The 18,635-nt window shown below is 40.1% G+C and overlaps 1 protein-coding gene across 1 annotated transcript in view; it reads right to left on the minus strand.

Annotated features, from left to right (window-relative positions):
• Nucleotides 1-653, minus strand: part of LOC130930607 (basal body-orientation factor 1-like) — a 51,015-nt gene extending 50,362 nt beyond the window's left edge. Inside the window, exons 1-2 of the mRNA XM_057858570.1 lie at nucleotides 518-653; nucleotides 204-454 (exon numbers count right to left, since the gene is read on the minus strand). Of these exons, the coding sequence (XP_057714553.1) occupies nucleotides 204-454; nucleotides 518-561 (295 nt within the window). The 5' untranslated portion in view covers nucleotides 562-653. The remainder of the gene's footprint in view (nucleotides 1-203; nucleotides 455-517) is intronic.
• Between the last annotated feature and the right edge of the window lie 17,982 nt (nucleotides 654-18,635).

Here is an 18,635-nt window from a genome sequence, read left to right on the forward strand (position 1 = left end):
TAGTTTACATCAAAATAACTGGTTGACCTCAGATTGACCATAAAACAATTGTAAATATTTCAAAAACAATAGCAGCTTAAATGATACTTTTTACAGCACAAACCAGCACAAACGTAGCACAAACGATTGACGTCATTTTAATATAAATTCACATTTGAAGGGGAGCCAACTTCACGGAGGTCGGTGGAGCTTGCTACTTTCCTTCTCATCTTTGGCGGCATCCCGCCTTTGCCAGTTGGCAGTGGTGTCCAGGAGTTCCCGCTCCGCGTTTGAAAGCTTACTGCTCAGCTCGGCATTTACCCGCGCAAGCTGGCCGCAGTTCTCGCGATATTCCGCAAGCGTTTGCTCGGTGAGTCGAAGCCTTAACTCCCACAGGGCAATATTAGCTTTGGCCTTATCCAAGTCCAAGTCTTTGTCCGTTTTGGGCTCTCGTTTCCCGCTTTTCTTTCTTCTCCTGAGTCAAAGCAGTAGGCTATGTGAAACACGAGAAAGAAAATGAGAAAATGTACATACTCACCCGCTTTTTGTCTTTTTCACTCTGACAATTTTCTTCCTCTGCATTTTTTTCCTTCTTACAAGACAAAGCAGCAGATAGAAACTCTACAGGTAAGCTAACAGAGGTGACATCTCCTAGATGCGACCAGCTCTGATCAGTTGTGAGGGGTTGTTGCTATGGAGACGCTGCCAAAGAAGGCTCCGATTTCTCTGCAATACGAACCTGCAGTAGTATTGACACTCTGTACTTAAGCAGAAGTACACAGACACCTCAAGTTCCAAAAACCTATTTCAGGGAGATACTGTAATTATCAACAATATCCACCCATGCACCCATCCACTCACCCCAACAACTAACCAACTCTCACCATGACGAATACATACACACTTTTGGCCACTTCATTTCACCAACTTTACACTGCTGGCCAAAATTATTGGCACCCCTGCAATTCTGTCAGATAAGCTTTTTTATGTCTCTGGTTCAGAAGTGGGGCCTTCCTGGGTATCCTACCATATAGTCCCTTTTCATTTAGATGCCGATGGACAGTACAGGTTGACACTGTTGTACTGTCGGACTGCAGGACAGCTTGAACTTGTTTGGATTAGTCGAGGTTCTTTATCCACCATCAGCACAATTTTTCGTTGAAATCTCTCGTCAATTTTTCTTTTCCGTCCACATCTAGGTTAGCCACAGTGCCATGGGCTTTACACTTATTGGTGACACTGTGAACGGTAGACACAGGAAGGTCCTTGGAGATTGACTTGTAGCCTTGAGATTGCCCATGCTTTCTCACAATTTTGCTTCTCATGTCCTTAGACAGTTGTTTGGTCTTCTTTCTTTTCTCCATGCTCAGTGTGGTACACACAAGGACACAGGACAGAGGTTGAGTCAACTTTAATCCATTTTAACTGGCTGCAAGTGTGATTTAGTTTTTGCCACCACCTGTTATTTGCAACATGTAAGTAACAGGTGCTGTTGATTACACACATTAGATAATGATTAATTTTCAAAGGTTGCCAGTACTTTTGTCCAGCCCATTTTTGGCGTTTTGTGTAAAATGATAATGATTTCTACTACTTCGTGGTTTTTCACTTATCACAGCAGGTTCTGGCCCCCATTAACCGCGAAAAGTGAGAGATCACTGTAATCGAAAAAAATGATTCTCTATTTTATGGTGTCCATAAAAAGTGTCAGTCACTCAACTTGTGATGTATCGTTGGAGCATTAAAATAGACTGCCCTTCTTTGTAGCAGACATGCTTTTATCCCACATTATTACTTCACAACACGTCCGAACGAATTTCCAACTTCGGAACTCAGATCTCCCGATACACATGAAAGCAGCGTATCTCCCAAAAGTTCCTTGTGGAAGTATCAAGTCATATGCCTATCACAGTCAAAGTTATATGCATAAATTACCATTGAGTGAAGAGAGTAATATGACTATATTAAATAGGAGCTTTCTGTAGATTATGCTATGTAGACTTAAAACTCCAACGTTTTTATTTTTTTTATTACCGGTGAAATTTATGCTGGGGTACTGCGGATCAATACTGGGGCACGTGCCCTAGTGAAATATGCCCAGGTTCTCAGGCTTATCCTGTTTCTTCATTTAATTTTTTTAAAATACTGTGGTCAAGCCCGCTTAGCTCCTGCTTAAAAGGCATTTTGAAAAATGTGGCTAAGATCTGATTTAAAGCCACATATGAAAGTGACCCAGATTGGATTTTAAATAGTCCACTCATATGCGCCTTGTTCCATTCAGACCGTCAAATTAATGCCTCACTCAAGTCGGAAAAACACAAAATAATCGGATTTGTGCTTAAAGACCTGTGGTCTGAACCTAGCCTAGCAATATTGACAAAAGTACAGTTTTGGCTCTATTTTCTAGCAAAAGAACTGACCGTAATTTTTACACTATAAGGCACACGTGACTATAAGCCACCACCCACCAAACTTGACACGAAAACGACATTTGTTCATTGATAAACTGCACCGGACTATAAACCGCAGCTGTCCCCACTGTATTTTGGGATATTCACAACATAAGATATTAACCACTATCACTTTATTTGACAGCGGCATCATACGACTGTCATAAGACCAAATGAACCACCATGATGTTTTGACCCAATTGGCTGCAAAGCTTCAGAGCTTCAAGAAGCTTCATTTGGCCATCACTGCTCCCTGGGTGAGACAGTCAACATCTGCTGTTAACAATGTCGTCATCCAACATGCCTCCTAGCATGTGTTGCAGCGCTACAGATGAAAATAACAATCAAAATTCATGTTCTGTACTAATTGTTTCTTCAATTACTGTTCCAGTTGTTTCATTAATTGCTAGTTATGGTATTTGGTAACACTTTATTTGACAGTGGCGCCATAAGACTGTCACTAGACAATCATAAATATGACATGGCACTGTCATGAATATTAAAAAATGCTTATAAAAGATGTCATTTAGTGTTATCTGGCAAATTTTCTCACTTTTGAATGGATGTAAAACATCCAAGCTGAACATAAATGGAGTTAGTGACATAATTTGCCGTATGACACTTAATGACATCTGTCATAAGCATTCAGTAATGCCTATGATAGTGTCATGTCATAATTATGACGGTCTTATGGCAGCCTTATGACACCACTGTCAAATAAAGTGTGACCTATTAACCCAAATAAATCAACAAATAAGGCACACTGGACTACAAACTACAAGATTCAAGGAAAACAGTAGCGGCTTATAGTCCGAAAATTACAGTAACTATTGAGGCTTGTTGACTTTATGACCTACCATTGGGATCCTGGGAATGCTGTCCCATGTGAGACATTTGATACAGACTTTCTTATAGTTGTCAAAAGCAATTTACTGTACAGCAATACATCTGGGAATCCAGTGAGGTTAGATGGTTCCCTCAGGCCACAGTGTCAACAAATCCATTGAAAAGTGCAGACAATGTGTGTGGATGTGGAATGTTCACAAGTTAACATGTACAACATTGACTCATGAAGATGTTTTATTTTTTAAGCTTTTACTAAAACTGAACGAGTCATCATTTTGCATGATGGCTACCATCTCAAATGAATAAAATTAATGGTAAATACCCCAACAAAGAGAATATTTGGGAGCTTTTAGGTTGAACACGTCGTTTTCTCGGTCAGATTTCACAAGACTTTTCAGAAATTATATAAATTTAAGGGCATGTCTGCCACACTGAGGTTTGGGGTTCTGTTTGCAAGCGCACGCATGGGTTATGTCAGGGTACACTGGCTTCCTCCCATGCTCCACAAACACCCATGTAGCCTCAATGACAGCTGTAAATTGTCCTCGGGTGTCTGCTCACAGATAATGCAAATGAGGACAAGCTCTATAGAAAATGAATGGCTCGGATAAAAATGTTATTCGAGACTACATGACTTTCCTCATCCCAAAACATTTATCAATTGATGGTAGCTTTGCATGTGATGCAGAAGCTACAGTCTATGATATATATATATAAAAAATTAAAAAAAAATTTCAATGTTGTTTCAGAATTCTTGCGTGATGCAGGCTCTCATTGGTCTGACACCCCAAAAATGACCGTTCATCCAAAAATGCAGGTTTTGGCGGGGGGAAACGTGAAATTTCAAAACGCTATTTGTCCTATAGTTTTTGTCGAAATCACATCATTTGATGTCAGACGTCCGTGTGGTTTGCTGCCTTTATTCAGCTGCTCATGACATCAACACTTGCAGAATGAAACAAAAATACAAAAGAAATTAAATGAGTTTCATCCTAAATAACAGCAATACAATTTTGTGTTTATAACTAGCTGCTGATACAGCAATAGCAATCCACATAAACGATTAGCATGTATGAGTTAGCGATCGCACATCATCAAAAACAATCACAACTCTTCCCAAGTATTCGACCACAATTAAAAACGCTCAATAAGCAATATAAAAGGTGTTATATACAGGCCTTGCCTCTGTGGATGCTTAACAAGCAACAAATGTGTACGCTCTGTTCATCGGTGTTAGATTTAAAGCTAGGTTTATGTACATCTAGTTTGGCCAAAAAGAACACGCAGAAAGTCCATGTAGCTTTTGTGGAGGTTGGTAGCTGCTCCCCCAGCTGCTGTGATAGCAACCTTCTTTATTCAGGGGCAAAAAATAAGATGAGAGGAGGAAGAAAGCAACATAGAACATAGAATAGAATACATAGACTACATGGGGGCCACATGGCCTAGGAAAGAGGAATGGCTAACTAGACAGAAGTTATTCTATCTGGTGACTGACTACCACAATACATCCCCATATCATCAAGGACTGAGGGAATTTTGATGTTTTCTTCAGACAGTCATTTTTGTAAATCTCACTGAAACAGCACCAAAACAAAGTTCCAGCATCATCACCTCGTCCAATGCAGATTCTTGACTCTTAACACTTTGTCCAATGCAGATTCTTGAATCTTGACAAGGTGATGATGTTGGAACTTTTGTCTGGTGCCGTTCCAGTGAGATTTACATAAATTACTGCCTGAAGAACACATAAAAATCCCCTCAGTCCTTGATTATATGGGGCTGCATGTCAGGCAAAGGCACTGGGGAGGTGGCTGTGGTTAAATCTTCAATAAATAAAGTTTACATTGAAATTTTAGACAGCTTTCTTATCCCTTCAATTGAAAATATGTTTGTCATTTTCCAAGATGCATCATGCCACAGAGCTAAAACTGTTAAAGAATTCCTTGGAGAAAGACTCATCCAGTCAATGTCATGGCCTGCAAATAGCCCAGATCTCAACCCTATTGAAAACCTGTGGTGGAAATGGAAAAAAAATGGTTCACAGCAAGGCTCCGACCTGCAAGGATGATCTGGCAACTGCAATCAAAGAGAATTGGCACCAAATTGATGAAGAATACTCATCAAGTCCATGCTTCAGAGACTGCAAGCTGTCATAAAAGCCAGGGGTGGTGCTACTAAATACTAGAGATTTGTTTTGATTGTTATTTCTTTGTTTCTCATGATTCCATATTTTTTCCCCTCAGAATGGAGTAATTTCATATATATTTCCCTGCACTTGCTCTATAAAAGTAACATTTACTGACCACCACAATGTTTTCTTATTCATTTCTTTTCGTGTTTCTGAATGCTAAAGAGTTGTACTTTTGAACTAATTCATTATTTTTTTCAAGATTTTCAACTGAGTTTGTTCTACATGATAAAATGTCTGAGTGAGTGCTCGTCCGAGACTGGTGATTCCATACTTTTTGCTAGGGGTTGTATGTTCTTTCACATCTTTACCAGAGAATTTAGCGCCAGGGACTTGATTTTTGGACAAAATTGGTAGGTTTAGCTCAGTAATCATCTCGTTTGTACACTAATGCCATTCATTTACTATTGGAAACAAACAGGAGGTTGACACGCCTAGCCACAGTTGCTAACGTCATGAATATTAATGAGCAAAAGTGACGTGTTGCTTGCGGTACGCCACTGAGAAGATCTTGACCTGAATTGAATATTCACACTTTTGGTATGAGGTGCGCTGTGACATTTTTCCCATGTAAGAGGACTGCCTTGGCTCAGTCCAGGTTGGAAAAACACTGCACTACAGGACTGTACAGTTAGTCGTGTTTTATGGAAACAAAAGGCGCAACTTGTAATTCTAAGCCACTGCATTCTCCGTGTCATCTAATTCAGTGTGTTAAATGTCACCCGTCGGCTGTTTGTCAAACCCTACTGTACACTGGATATTGCAAAAATGGGCGTAGTAATGGGTAAGTGGATCGTATAGGACTTTTCGGCGCTTTAGCATGGTGAACAGAGTTTGAAGACTAAATTTAAAGGTAATTACTATGACAGTGAGGAGAGAAAACTGAAATAACCCCGAACATTTGAAATCTGTCATTATCATTGGAATTGTAATGACAAGGTTTGGAACTCTTCAGTGGACCTTTAGGGGTAGGACACCCACAAACATGGCATTCCTGAGGCCAACCTTGCAGCATATTAATGATACATTGCACTGTGTAGATTACAAAGCTGAGGTCCCTTCTTGCGCTTGACGGTTTCACTTAACTTGAAGCAAAATACCAACCCTGGTATTGAAACGACTTCTGCTCTCGGTAATGTGCTGTGTCATGCCATGGTGGTGCTCTTTTATTGGGCAAACGAACATGATTTACAACCCGTAGTGGCACATTTCTAAAATTACTGCCCTCATGTGACATTATCCTTGGTAGGGCAGCTCTGTTACATGACTTTATAATTGAAACAGCAGTGCTATTAAAGTAGCCTATGATTCAAGGCTTCACCCCCCCCCCCCCCCCCCTCCCCAATTGCCCTTAAGTGGATCACTGCTTTCCAAACAATGTACTGTATAGCATTCATTGTATGGGCACATTCCTTTCAGCGTATGCATGAACAGTTGTGAAAGTCAGATTTCAACATAGCAATTGACGTTTTGACAACTTTAGTTATTGCAAGATCGTGCGTAAACCATATATACCCACATAGCAATTCGCTTTTTGACCACCTTTGTTTGTCTGTGCTTTTGCAGTATAGTTAAGTACCATGAAGGTTCTTGAAGTAATCTCTTAAAGAGAATTACGCACAAAACTGAGTTGTTGTTTTTTTAAAGGGCTCCTCGATCTTAGAGACATGTAATTCATAAAGGATACATGTTAGTATAAGTTATAATTAGGGCTGTCAAAATTATCGCGTTAACGGGCGGTAATTAATTTTTAAAATTAGTCACGTTAAAATATTTGACGCAATTAACGCACATGCCCCGCTCAAACAGATTAAAATGACAGGACAGTGCAATGCCAACTTGTTACTTGTGTTTTTTTAATTTTTGTCGCCCTCTGCTGGCGCTTGGGTGCGACTGATTTTATGGGCTTAAGCAACCATGAGCATTGTGTAATTATTGACATCAACAATGGCGGGCTACTAGTTTATTTTTTGATTGAAAATTTTACAAATTTTATTAAAACGAAAACATAAAGAGGGGTTTTAATATAAAATTTCTAACATTGTACTAACATTTATCTTTTAAGAACTACACGTCTTTCTATCCATGGATTGCTTTAACAGAATGTTATTAATGTTAATGCCATCTTGTTGATTTATTGTTATAATAAACAAATACAGTACTTATGTACCGTGTGTTGAATGTATATATCCATCTTGTGTCTTATCTTTCGATTCCAACAATAATTTACAGAAAAATATGGCATATTTTATAGATGGTTTGAATTGCGATTAATTACGATTAATTAATTTTTAAGTTGTAATTAACTCGATTAAAAAATTTAATCGTTTGACAGTCCTAGTTATAATAATTTGATTTTAAAACCCCTCCTAATGTTTTTGTTTTAATAAAATGTGTAAAATTATTTTAACTGATAGGGTGCCATTCTTGTTGACATCGCAGTGCGGTGACATCACATGGCCCCCTGTCGAACTTCCAGCGTGTCACTCGTTAGCTACTCCAACATGTTGTCGGTTCTGCCCTTCCAATTTGAACCAGAACGGAAAAGTGAAGAGCAGGACAGCACTGTTGGTCGTTCAAAAGACAAGCAGCAAAGGCAAAATGCAGAGCAGGAAATACCTGATGAGACAAGAGTTGGGCAAAACTGGCGGTGTACTTGTGGTAAGTACGTCTCAAGTACGTCTCAAAGACAATGGAGCGAGGAAGTGTATGCTGTCAAGAACTACGGTTTTTGTTAGCAGATCTTCAAGGTGAGCTTTTGCGTGATCAAACTTCTTCCAATATAATTATGTAGATTGTTAGCATCCAGAGCTGTCGTGTGCTTTACATACAGTACAGGCCAAAAGTTTGAACACACCTTGTCATTCGTGCATTTTTATTTTCATGACTATTGACATTATAAACTCTCGCTGAAGGTACTGTAATAAAACTATGAATGCACATGTGTGATAGTCAGGATCGGAATTGTGTCGTGGCTGACTGTCCTCATTAACTTCGTCATCTGACTGGGATCTAGTCTCCTCCATGTCTTGTACATCCAACTCACGTTTAGCTACATAAGGGTGATCCATATTAAGTGCTCGTCGCGCATCAGCTGGCCACTGTACCGCTGCGTCGGACGTGTCTGGATCAGTTTGAGTGGCAGCATCACTCATATTAGGTGAATACTGAACAGACACACCTATTGCCTGATGAACTGACAGTAGAGGTGAATTATTTGCTTCCTCTGTGACTAGCGGTACGCCCGAAGGTTCGCCTACCGCTGTAGAAAAAGGAGCGGTTTGCCTGCCTAAGAGAGCAGCCAGTGTTTCTTGTCTTTGGCGCTTTATTGCGTGCATTTCACTCACTATCCGAGCGCTTTGACGTTTCTTGTGAGGGAAAATAGTTGGAACAGCATTTGATTTTAGTCTCCGCTTATATCCAGCCGCTCCGGTGAGCTCTTTCATAAGTTGTCTTCGACTAAAAGCCTCGAACGCGGTAGGAGAAAAATGGCGAGAACAAAGCCTGGGTCTTTGGGAAGTTTTGTCAGTCTACAGGCATTTTTCCAAACCTTTCTCCTCTTCTTGTCAATTACAAATCTGTTGAGATTCACATCACTCCCCTTGTTTTCATTTCACTGGAAATTGCATCCAAAAGCAGCAAATCGTGGCATTTTACTTCGCGAGTTTAGGCAGCAATACACAGTTGTTGTACACAATTGGGAACGTTCCATTTACGTCATCACTCCGAGTCCGCAAAAATATGGCGGCAACTATCGGTCAAAAATACTACTAAAAATATAGTCATTGATTGTGTTTTTAACAACACATTTTATTACAAGAGAACAATTGTGGTTTATTTGAGCCTACATGTCTTTAAGATCGAGGATCCCTTTAAAAACACGTAGGGGTCGTTTACATGGCAACGAGAGTAAGGAAGCAAAAACTTTTCCAGAGAGCCCTATCGTTTACATGGCGATGCCGTTTTGGGGGGTTATAAATGCCTTCCAGAGTGGAAATATTGAAAACGTGTCACCGTCCAAACAGTCCATCCATTATCCACTGCTTAATTTAGGGTCGGGATACGGGGGCTGCACCTTTAGCTTTAGCCCAGACTTCCCTCTCCCCAGCCACTTCAACCGGCTCCTCCGGCGGGATCCCAAGGCGTTCTCAGGCCAGCCGAGAGATATAGTCTCTCCAGCGTATTCTGGGTTGTCCCCGGGCACTCCCACAGGTGGGACATGCCAGATGCCAGAACCAGATGCCCACGCCACCTCATCTGGCTCCTCTAAACGCGGAGTCCCTCCCGGATGACCAAAGTACTTACCCTATCTCTAACGCCTGATTTAGGTGCAAAACACACAGGAAAGGAATTCATAAAATTTGCTAAAACTAGTGGGTTGCCATTGTTGTTGACGTCGCAGGGCGGTGACGTCACATGAATACGCTGCCGGAATTCCAGAGTATGACTCATTAACATGTGATCTGTTCAATCCTTTCAATTTGAACCCGAGAGGAACATTAATGAACAGGAGAGCACTGTGGATATTTCACAAAACGAGCAGCAATACCAAAATGAACAGGAAAGACGGGATGAGACAAGACGAGAGTATGATAAAACCGGTGTTCTGCCAAAATGTGCTACAGCCGCGAAACTTGCTACAAGAGGCGAATTTGACACAACCAAAGTACTACCGTGCACTTTCAGCTTGTTTTTTTAGATGCCTACATACTAAAGATGCCTTCAGAAAATAATTAAACGTAGAAAAATCAAATAAGGGTGGTTTAAATACGCTGTTTGACTAATGTGGTCAACAAATCAACAATCTCCTTTGAAGCTACCACATGAAAACACAATGCTTAAAAGTATGAGAGGGAAACACATGCAAAAAAGTATTTTGAAGCAATGAAAAGGTAATAAAAGACTCAATAAAAACACAAATACTAAGTACTCGCAGCTTTTAACCGATGTGCGCATGTGTTGGACGTCTCGCCGCGTAGAAGGAATTGCAGTAACTTGGTACTCAAGGGTGTAGGTTTGCATAGGAACGGTAGGGACATAACACTACCAACTTTTCAGGATGTTGAAATAGCCCCCACCAACTTTTAAGCAACCTTATTTGCATGATATAATGACTTCAGTTATGTAGGTAATTTAGATCGTCTTCCAATTTTTAAGGATAAAATTGAACCTACCATTATTAAGTGAATTATTTTCATTATGTTCGGACTTACATTTATCTTTTTTCACTTGCTGAATGTGCCGGTCCATTTTCTTTCTCCCTCATATGCACGTTTGCTTGGCTGATCACTTAACACACTCACGCACTTAGAGCAACGACAGTAACGCAACATGTCGACAATATACCGCTTCCTCCGCTTCTTTCCGAGAGGAGGGATATTAGAAGGTTTTTCAGGCAGCAGCAGCCACTGTAAGTAATGTAAAAAGACGTCAATATTGTGGAGTAGGGGAACACACCACTAATTTTGCTACTGAAAATCCAACTTAAATCAGATTTGACATAACATTAACTCATTCCCTCCCAGCAATTTTCACCGGTGCAGCCTCCTTCGCTCCCGGCCGTTTTACTGGATTTTGACTGATTTTGCAAGGCCCACAGAAAATTCTGTTCTATTGCTATATAAACATGGAACACACCAAAAGAAAGATTAGACTCTCTTCTTTCAGCAGGAAAAAAAGTTAGTTCATATCTTTTTCCATTCTTTAGAAATCAGCATTAGAAAATAGCTTAGTTTGAGTAATTATCCAATTTCTGATGAAAAAACAGAGAAATTGAGCTTTTTGTGAAAGCATATATTTCAAACATAACTTTGACTTTAACACAGCTATGTTTTGCTTTAGTTACATCTCAAACATCCGAATAATGTTTTCCTTTTACAAAATAACATAAACAACAAGACAAATAGAGCTTTTGATAGAAAAGTAACAATTTATTTACACATAACTAACTGAGAGATGACGCTGTTGTGGCCGTGACAGGCGGGGTAAACGTCCCTCATCGCCGCCTGTCTCTGTTCGGCAAGCAGCACGGACTCAATGGCATCGTCCGCTGCACTGGTGGTCCCGGTCGTTCTGCTCGGTCGTCCAGCGCCTGGCATCCCGGGCGTCCTCCTGGTTGTTCTGCACAGTCGTCCGCCGCCTGGCATCCTGGACATCCATTCGGTCGTCTTCCGCCAGCGCCCCAGCCTTGCGGCCGCCGTTCGTTCCATTGAATCGGGTTGCGGGTCTTACCAAATACGCTACTGCCCTCCAGTGGCCAGTTTTATTGCTTTGAAATGGATTTTCACCGTTGTGCTTTGGAGCTAAGTTGAATCCGAACCCAGAGATGTCTCTTGTGAAAAAAAACGTAAAAGACGTATAAATACGTCTTTGGGACACTGAAACAATTAAAAATAGAACGTATTTATACATTTTTGGGAGCAAATGAGTTAAGATGGGAATTTGCTAACCTGCGAAACTTAAGTAGGAAGCTGCTTAGAGAAAAGTAAGCAGCGCTGTTCGCACAGTGCTTAAATGATACGCTCCTCCATGTAGACAAATTGTTTTTTTCCCCCCCAAAATGTTGATTGTAATTGGTCAAGGATGAAAACAACAGTTGAACAATTTTTTTTCGAAATAAAAAGGCAACATCAAAGGCATGCAAATTCAGACAAAATAGGCCCAAAGTCCTTTTTTACAACAGGTTTTGGACTGGTTGCCTCCAATTTACAGGCTGTATTGCATTTCTCTCAACTGCTAGCCCTCTATCTAATGAGATGAGAAACTGGTTTGCTCAGTGGAAGGTTGACTCGCACTGGGTATGAGGAAGTACAAGAGACCTACGGTCAGCGTGGACTCAAATTTAGAACTTTTTTAAAACATACTTTCAAAATGTGACAAAATCTGAAGAATAATTTGCTTAGTTTTTAGCTCTCTAGCTTATATAAGTAGGCTATATCAGGTTTAGATTTTTTTTCTTTAAAAAATTTGCTTCCATGAAGCTCATGTGAAACTTGTGGGGTTCGATACGTTTAAGCAAGGTTAAGAACCACTGATCTAAACAGTTGACAACGCAAACGTGAACATTCACGTTCGCATTAGACTAATGCTAACGGCGAGCTTCCTCCTAAACTCTCGGACAACTTTTTGGACGTACAGTTCATGGCGTCCAGGTGGGTATCATTCATTGAATGTACTGTTTTCCTGCTGATTGTGTAGTATCACCAAGTTGGCGTTGTCCTTTTAGACGCTACAATATGTGCTCGTCTGTCAATGTTCATTTGAAATACAGTAGTTGGAAACCTTAATTCATTTATTATTTATTTTTGGGAGTAAAATTTTACAGACAAAAACATTTTTAGTACACGTCAACTAAAACTAGATGAAATTAGTCTTGGGTTTTCGTCAACAAAAACTAGACAAAGACAAACACATTTTGAGATGACCAAAATATGACTAAAACTCATAAGCGTTAACGTCCAAAAGACCAAGACGAAAATTTAAAGGCCAAAAACACCACTGGCATTAAGACCTGAAGGTCAACTTGAAATCAGTATTTATAAATGGCAGTTATCAGATGCTGCAGAATGAAGAACGGCACCAAACCAAAATATGATGTTAGATCTTGAAAGCTTTATGATGGTAATGTGTGACTTTGGAACAAGGGTGAAGGTTTGGGCTCAAAATTGGTAGGGACGATATAACAGCATAACATGCATGTACACTTTTTGGCGACGGGACATTAATAAGACCAAATAGATTGGGTGAACGGGGGTCAGGGCTACATTTTTCACAAATATGAACCTTATTAATTGATAGGCTAACTGATCATTGCAAAATAAATCTGCATTGAGTTATACCAGTGCTTCTCAATTATTTTCTGTTACGCCCGTCAAAGGAAGACACTATGCGCTCATGCGCTGGTCCTTATGGGAAATGCAGACTTAAAAAAACTACCGCTTTTGTCCACCAGCGTCGTTAAGATCAACCAAAACTGAAACTGAATTACCAAGTGTTGCTTTAAGACCACAGAAACAAAATAAAAATGAAAATTGGGTAGAAGGGGGTAAACCTCGGTTCACTTAATTCCTCACAGTTTAATTAACATTAACAGCAGAAAACACATAGAAAATTGGATGACACTTCTCTCTAAGCAGCTTCCTACTCGAGTTTTGCAGGTTAGCAAATTCACACAGTTTAATGTTGTGCAAACTCTGATGCAGGTTGTAGCAACATTTCAGTAGTAAAATTAGTGGTGTGTTCCCCACCTCCATACCATTGCTGTGTTTTTACATTACTTACAGTGGCTGCTGCTGGCTGAAAAACCTTCTTATATCCCTCCTCTCGGAAAGAGGCGGAGGAAGCGGCATATTGTCGACATGTTGTGTTTCTGTCGGGGCTCTGAGTGCGTGAGTGTATTAAGTGATCAGCCAAGCAAACGTGCGTATGAGGGAGAAAGAAAATGGACCGGCACATTCAGCAAGTGAAAAAGGATAAATGTAAGTCCGAACATAATGAAAATAATTCACTTAATAATGGTAGGGTCAATTTTATCCTTACAAATTGGAAGACGATCTAAATTACCTACATAACTGAAGTCATTATATCATGCAAAAAAGGTTGCTTAAAAGTTGGTGGGGGCTATTTCAACATCCTGAAAAGGTGGTAGTGTTATGTCCCTACCATCCCTATACAAACCTACGCTCTTGCTTTGGAATATGTTGTTTACAGTTCCTATGGATGTTTTCAATCCTGCATCTGGCTACCACTCCTCTCGCCTATTGTCATCTGGGGTAAGCGAGCCCCACCACACCCATGACCCTAATGAGGACAAGTACTGTATGACTATAGACTTCACCATATGATGCAAGAACTGTACTGAACTTTTTCATTAACTGTTGCATGGCAGAAAAATGTTAGTTGATGGTAGCTTCGCATGTATTGCAAAAGCTACTATCTGTAATGATCCTTTTTTTCTTCAATGGTGTTTATACCGTTTGACCCAATGACACCGTTCAAACACCAAAACGACCGTAATTCTCACTTTTGTTAGACACACAAAAACCACAACCAAACAAAAAAAAGACATTTCAGAATGCTACTTAGGAAGTGACTTGGTATAAACAGATAGTTACCCCTAAATGCCTTCAAATCAACACGAAGTGACCCGATATCAACATAAAGTGAACCCGAAATGACACCAAATCAATAGAAAGTGACCCGATAACAACAAGAAGTACCCCAAAATGCTCCATTATCAACAAGAAGTGACCTGATATAAACAAGAATTGACTTGAATTGAATTGAAACGCATTAAAATCAACAGAAAGTGACCCGATACACCGATTACCGTATTTTTCGGACTTTAAGTTTTTTTCATAGTTTGTCTGTGGGTGCGACTTATAGTCGGGCAGATTAGTATCTAGTCAACCGCTAATTGTGCAAGTTCTCCCACTTGAAAATATTGGAGAGGCCTGTAATTGTCAACATGGGTAAACCTCAACCATGAGGGACAGAATGTGGAAAAAAAAACAGAAAATCACATTGTTTGTTTTTTAAAGAATTTATTTGCAAATCATGGTGGAAAATAAGTATTTGGTCAATAGCAAAAGTTCATCTCAATACTTTGTTATGTACCCTTTGTTGGCAATAATGGAGGCCAAACGTTTTCTGTAACTCTTCACAAGCTTTTCACACACTGTTGCTGCTATTTTGGCCCATTCCTCCATGCAGATCTCCTCTAGAGCAGTGATGTTTTGGGGCTGTCGTTGGGCAACACGGACTTTCAACTCCCTCCAAAGATTTTCTATGGGGTTGAGATCTGGAGACTGGCTAGGCCACTCTAGGACCTTGAAATGCTTCTCATGAAGCCACTCCTTTGTTGCCCTGGCTGTGTGTTTGGGATCATTGTCATGCTGAAAGACCCAGCCACGTCTCATCTTCACTGCCCTTGCTGACGGAAGGAGATTTTCACTCAAAATCTCTTGATACGTGGCCCCATTCATTCTTTCCTTTACACAGATCAGTCGTCCATGTCCCTTTGCAGAAAAACAGCCCCAAAGCATGATGTTTCCACCCCCATGTTTCACAGTGGGTATGGTGCAATTCAGTATTCTTTTTTCTCCAAACACGAGAACCTGTGTTTCTACCCAGGAGTTCTATTTTGGTTTCATCTGACCATAACACATTCTCCCAGTGCTCTTCTGGATCATCCAAATGCTCTCTAGCGAACCGCAGACGGGCCTGGACGTGTACTTTCTTCAGCAGGGGGACACGTCTGGTGTTACAGGATTTGAGTCCCTGGCGGCGCATTGTGTTACTGATAGTAGCCTTTGTTACTGTGGTCCCAGCTCTCTGTAGGTCATTCACTAGGTCCCCCCGTGTGGTTCTGGGATTTTTGCTCACTGTTCTTGTTATCATTTAGACGCTACGGGGTGAGGAGGGAGTTGAAAGTCCGTGTTGCCTAACGACAGCCCCAAAGCATCACTGCTCTAGAGGAGATATGCATGGAGGAATGGGCCAAAATACCAGCAACAGTGTGTGAAAAGCTTGTGAAGACTAACAGAAAACGTTTGGCCTCCGTTATTGCCAACAAAGGGTACATAACAAAGAATTGAGATGAACTTTTCAAATAAATTCTTTAAAAATCAAACAATGTGATTTTCTGTTTTTTTCCCCCACATTCTGTCTCTCATGGTTGAGGTTTACCCATGTTGACAATTACAGGCCTCTCAAATACTTTCCAATGGGAGAACTTGCACAATTGGTGGTTGACTAAATACTTATTTACCCCACTGTATACTCTGGAGCGACTTATGTGTGAAATTATTAACACGTTATTATATCACTTCACATGTTATTTTGGTGTTTTGGCATGACACTGATGGTTTGGTAAACTTGTTAGCATGTTCTTTATGCTATAGTTATCTGAATAACTCGTAATAGTTATGTTACGTTAAGATACCAGCCACGTTCGCATTTCGTTGTTCATGCATCATGTAACATTATCATACTGTACACTTATTCAGCAAGTTATTCTCTATTGTATTTTTATTTTAAATTGCCTTTCAAGAAGACATATCTGTTTTATGTGTTGGATTTTATCAAGTAAATTTCCCCCAAAAATGCGACTTGTACTCTGGTGCGACTTTTTTATGTTTTTTTTTCTCTTCATTGGGCATTTTATGGCTGGTGCGACTTATAGTCCGAAAAATATGGTATCACAGCAAAGTTACCATTGCAATTTCTCAACAAATGGCATTTTCTCGTTCTCCAATAAATTTGATAGTAATCGTTCATTGCGGCTTCCTCAAAAGCAGGAAAACTTAAATACTAACCTCCTCCTAAGCTGACCTCCCTAAAAAGGTTCATGGGAGAAGCTGTCATGGAACCCCCAATCATCGAAAACATGACTGTCTGGACAACAAATAAGACTTGGCAGGGTCTGACATATACTGTGTTCAGTGATGCAGAGCAGATCATTCAGATTGCAGACAGGAAAGAGCTGAGTACCAAAAAGATATTCTCATCCTTGTAATTTCTGAGCGTGATCATGTTACATGTTAGCCACAATCACAGCGCAGATGTTGTATTTCAATGATATGTATGGGGACGTTGTCAGACGATGTCGCGGTCTTACACCATATTTTTAGTCGAGAGAGGTTTGGAGGTGACTTCCAGTTTGTGTTCATGGAACATGTTGCGACCTATGCGGCTCTAAATATTGTTATGAGCCTAGACGGGAAAGTCATTTATCATATTTAAATGAATACAGCTGTGGATTTACATATAATTAAATGCTTCTTTTTTTGGAGCAGTACATTTAATATTGAACCTTGAGCAAACGGCTGATCCCGTCAACTTTATTTCCAGAGGTACGGCAGAGTGAGTTGAATTTCCACATGACCGTATTTCGCAACATAACTTTGTTGCATTGTTGTTTTTGGCAGTTCTTTTCATTTTCGTCTATTTCCTTTGGACGAAAATATTTATTAATCTTTTTCAAAAAATGCTCATGGTAACGTGAATGCTAAGCCAATGCTACGATTTATATTTAGTGTGTGATGATGACTCAGCACAGGTCTTTAAATGCTAACGTGAATGCTAAGCCAATGCTACTAGTTACATTTAGTGTATGATGAGGACTAAGCAAAGCTCTTAAAAGGCTAAAACGACATTGCATATTCCCTCTTGCCAAACCAGATCAGAAACGACATGCAGTTAACAGTTTCGTGGCTGTGAAGTGTTAAATTGTCCGATGTAATTAAAGAAAACATGAAACTGTTGAAAGAATGTAATTTAACTGAACTTCAAGGTCTGGACCAGTGTTGTTTTTGTCAACCCTTTTACTTTTTGACATTGTCTTTTGGACAATAGTTGCTTATTAGTCTTATCGTGTGTTCGCCTTTGTCTAGATTTCGTCGACAAAAACTCAAACTGTTTTCGTATGTAAAATTCAATAGTTTTTGTTAAAAAATAAATAAATTAATAAAGGTGTAATGGGGGCGCGGGTGGTCCGGGGGATGGCGGTGGCCACCTTCCCGGAGCTGCGGGAGGAGGGGCCGTGGCCCTGGGGTGGCCCCTGCACTGCATTTCCACTTGTCTGCAGGACTATTTGGATGCAGTTAGACACCTTCAAATAGAGAAACTATCGGTGCCAGAATTAGCGATCAGGCACCATAGAATAGGATGTCAATATAACCACACTTACAAGTGATTCACATAATACAGTGGTACCTCGACATACGATCGCTTCGACACGCGATGCCTCGACATCCGATGTAAAATTTGACTCGCTATTTGTTTCTACATCCTTCGACATGCTTGAAATATGATGATTTATGACAGCACCGCAGTTTCTTTGCTTTCCCGTAAGACAGACGCATGGCAGATTTTCTTGTGAGAGAAATCAACAAGGGTTCCAACAATGTTAGTGCAGGTGGTGAAAAAAAAAAACATCCAAATGAAGATATAAATGATAGAAAAATATGAGCGTGGTGCGCGCGTCTGTGAACTGGCTCGACAATATGGCCGTAGAATGTTTACGATTGCGTTGTTAATCTTACTTTAAAAAAGTAATTAATTACAGTTACAAATTACTTCTCCCAAAAAGTAATTGCGTAGTAGTTTTTCATGTTTTTTTCTCAAAAAAAAAAACAAAAAACAAACAAAAAAATAAAACTGTTCTGAATCAA

The sequence above is a fragment of the Corythoichthys intestinalis genome, chromosome 15, assembly GCF_030265065.1.
Source record: "Corythoichthys intestinalis isolate RoL2023-P3 chromosome 15, ASM3026506v1, whole genome shotgun sequence".
Classification (NCBI taxonomy): domain Eukaryota; kingdom Metazoa; phylum Chordata; class Actinopteri; order Syngnathiformes; family Syngnathidae; genus Corythoichthys; species Corythoichthys intestinalis.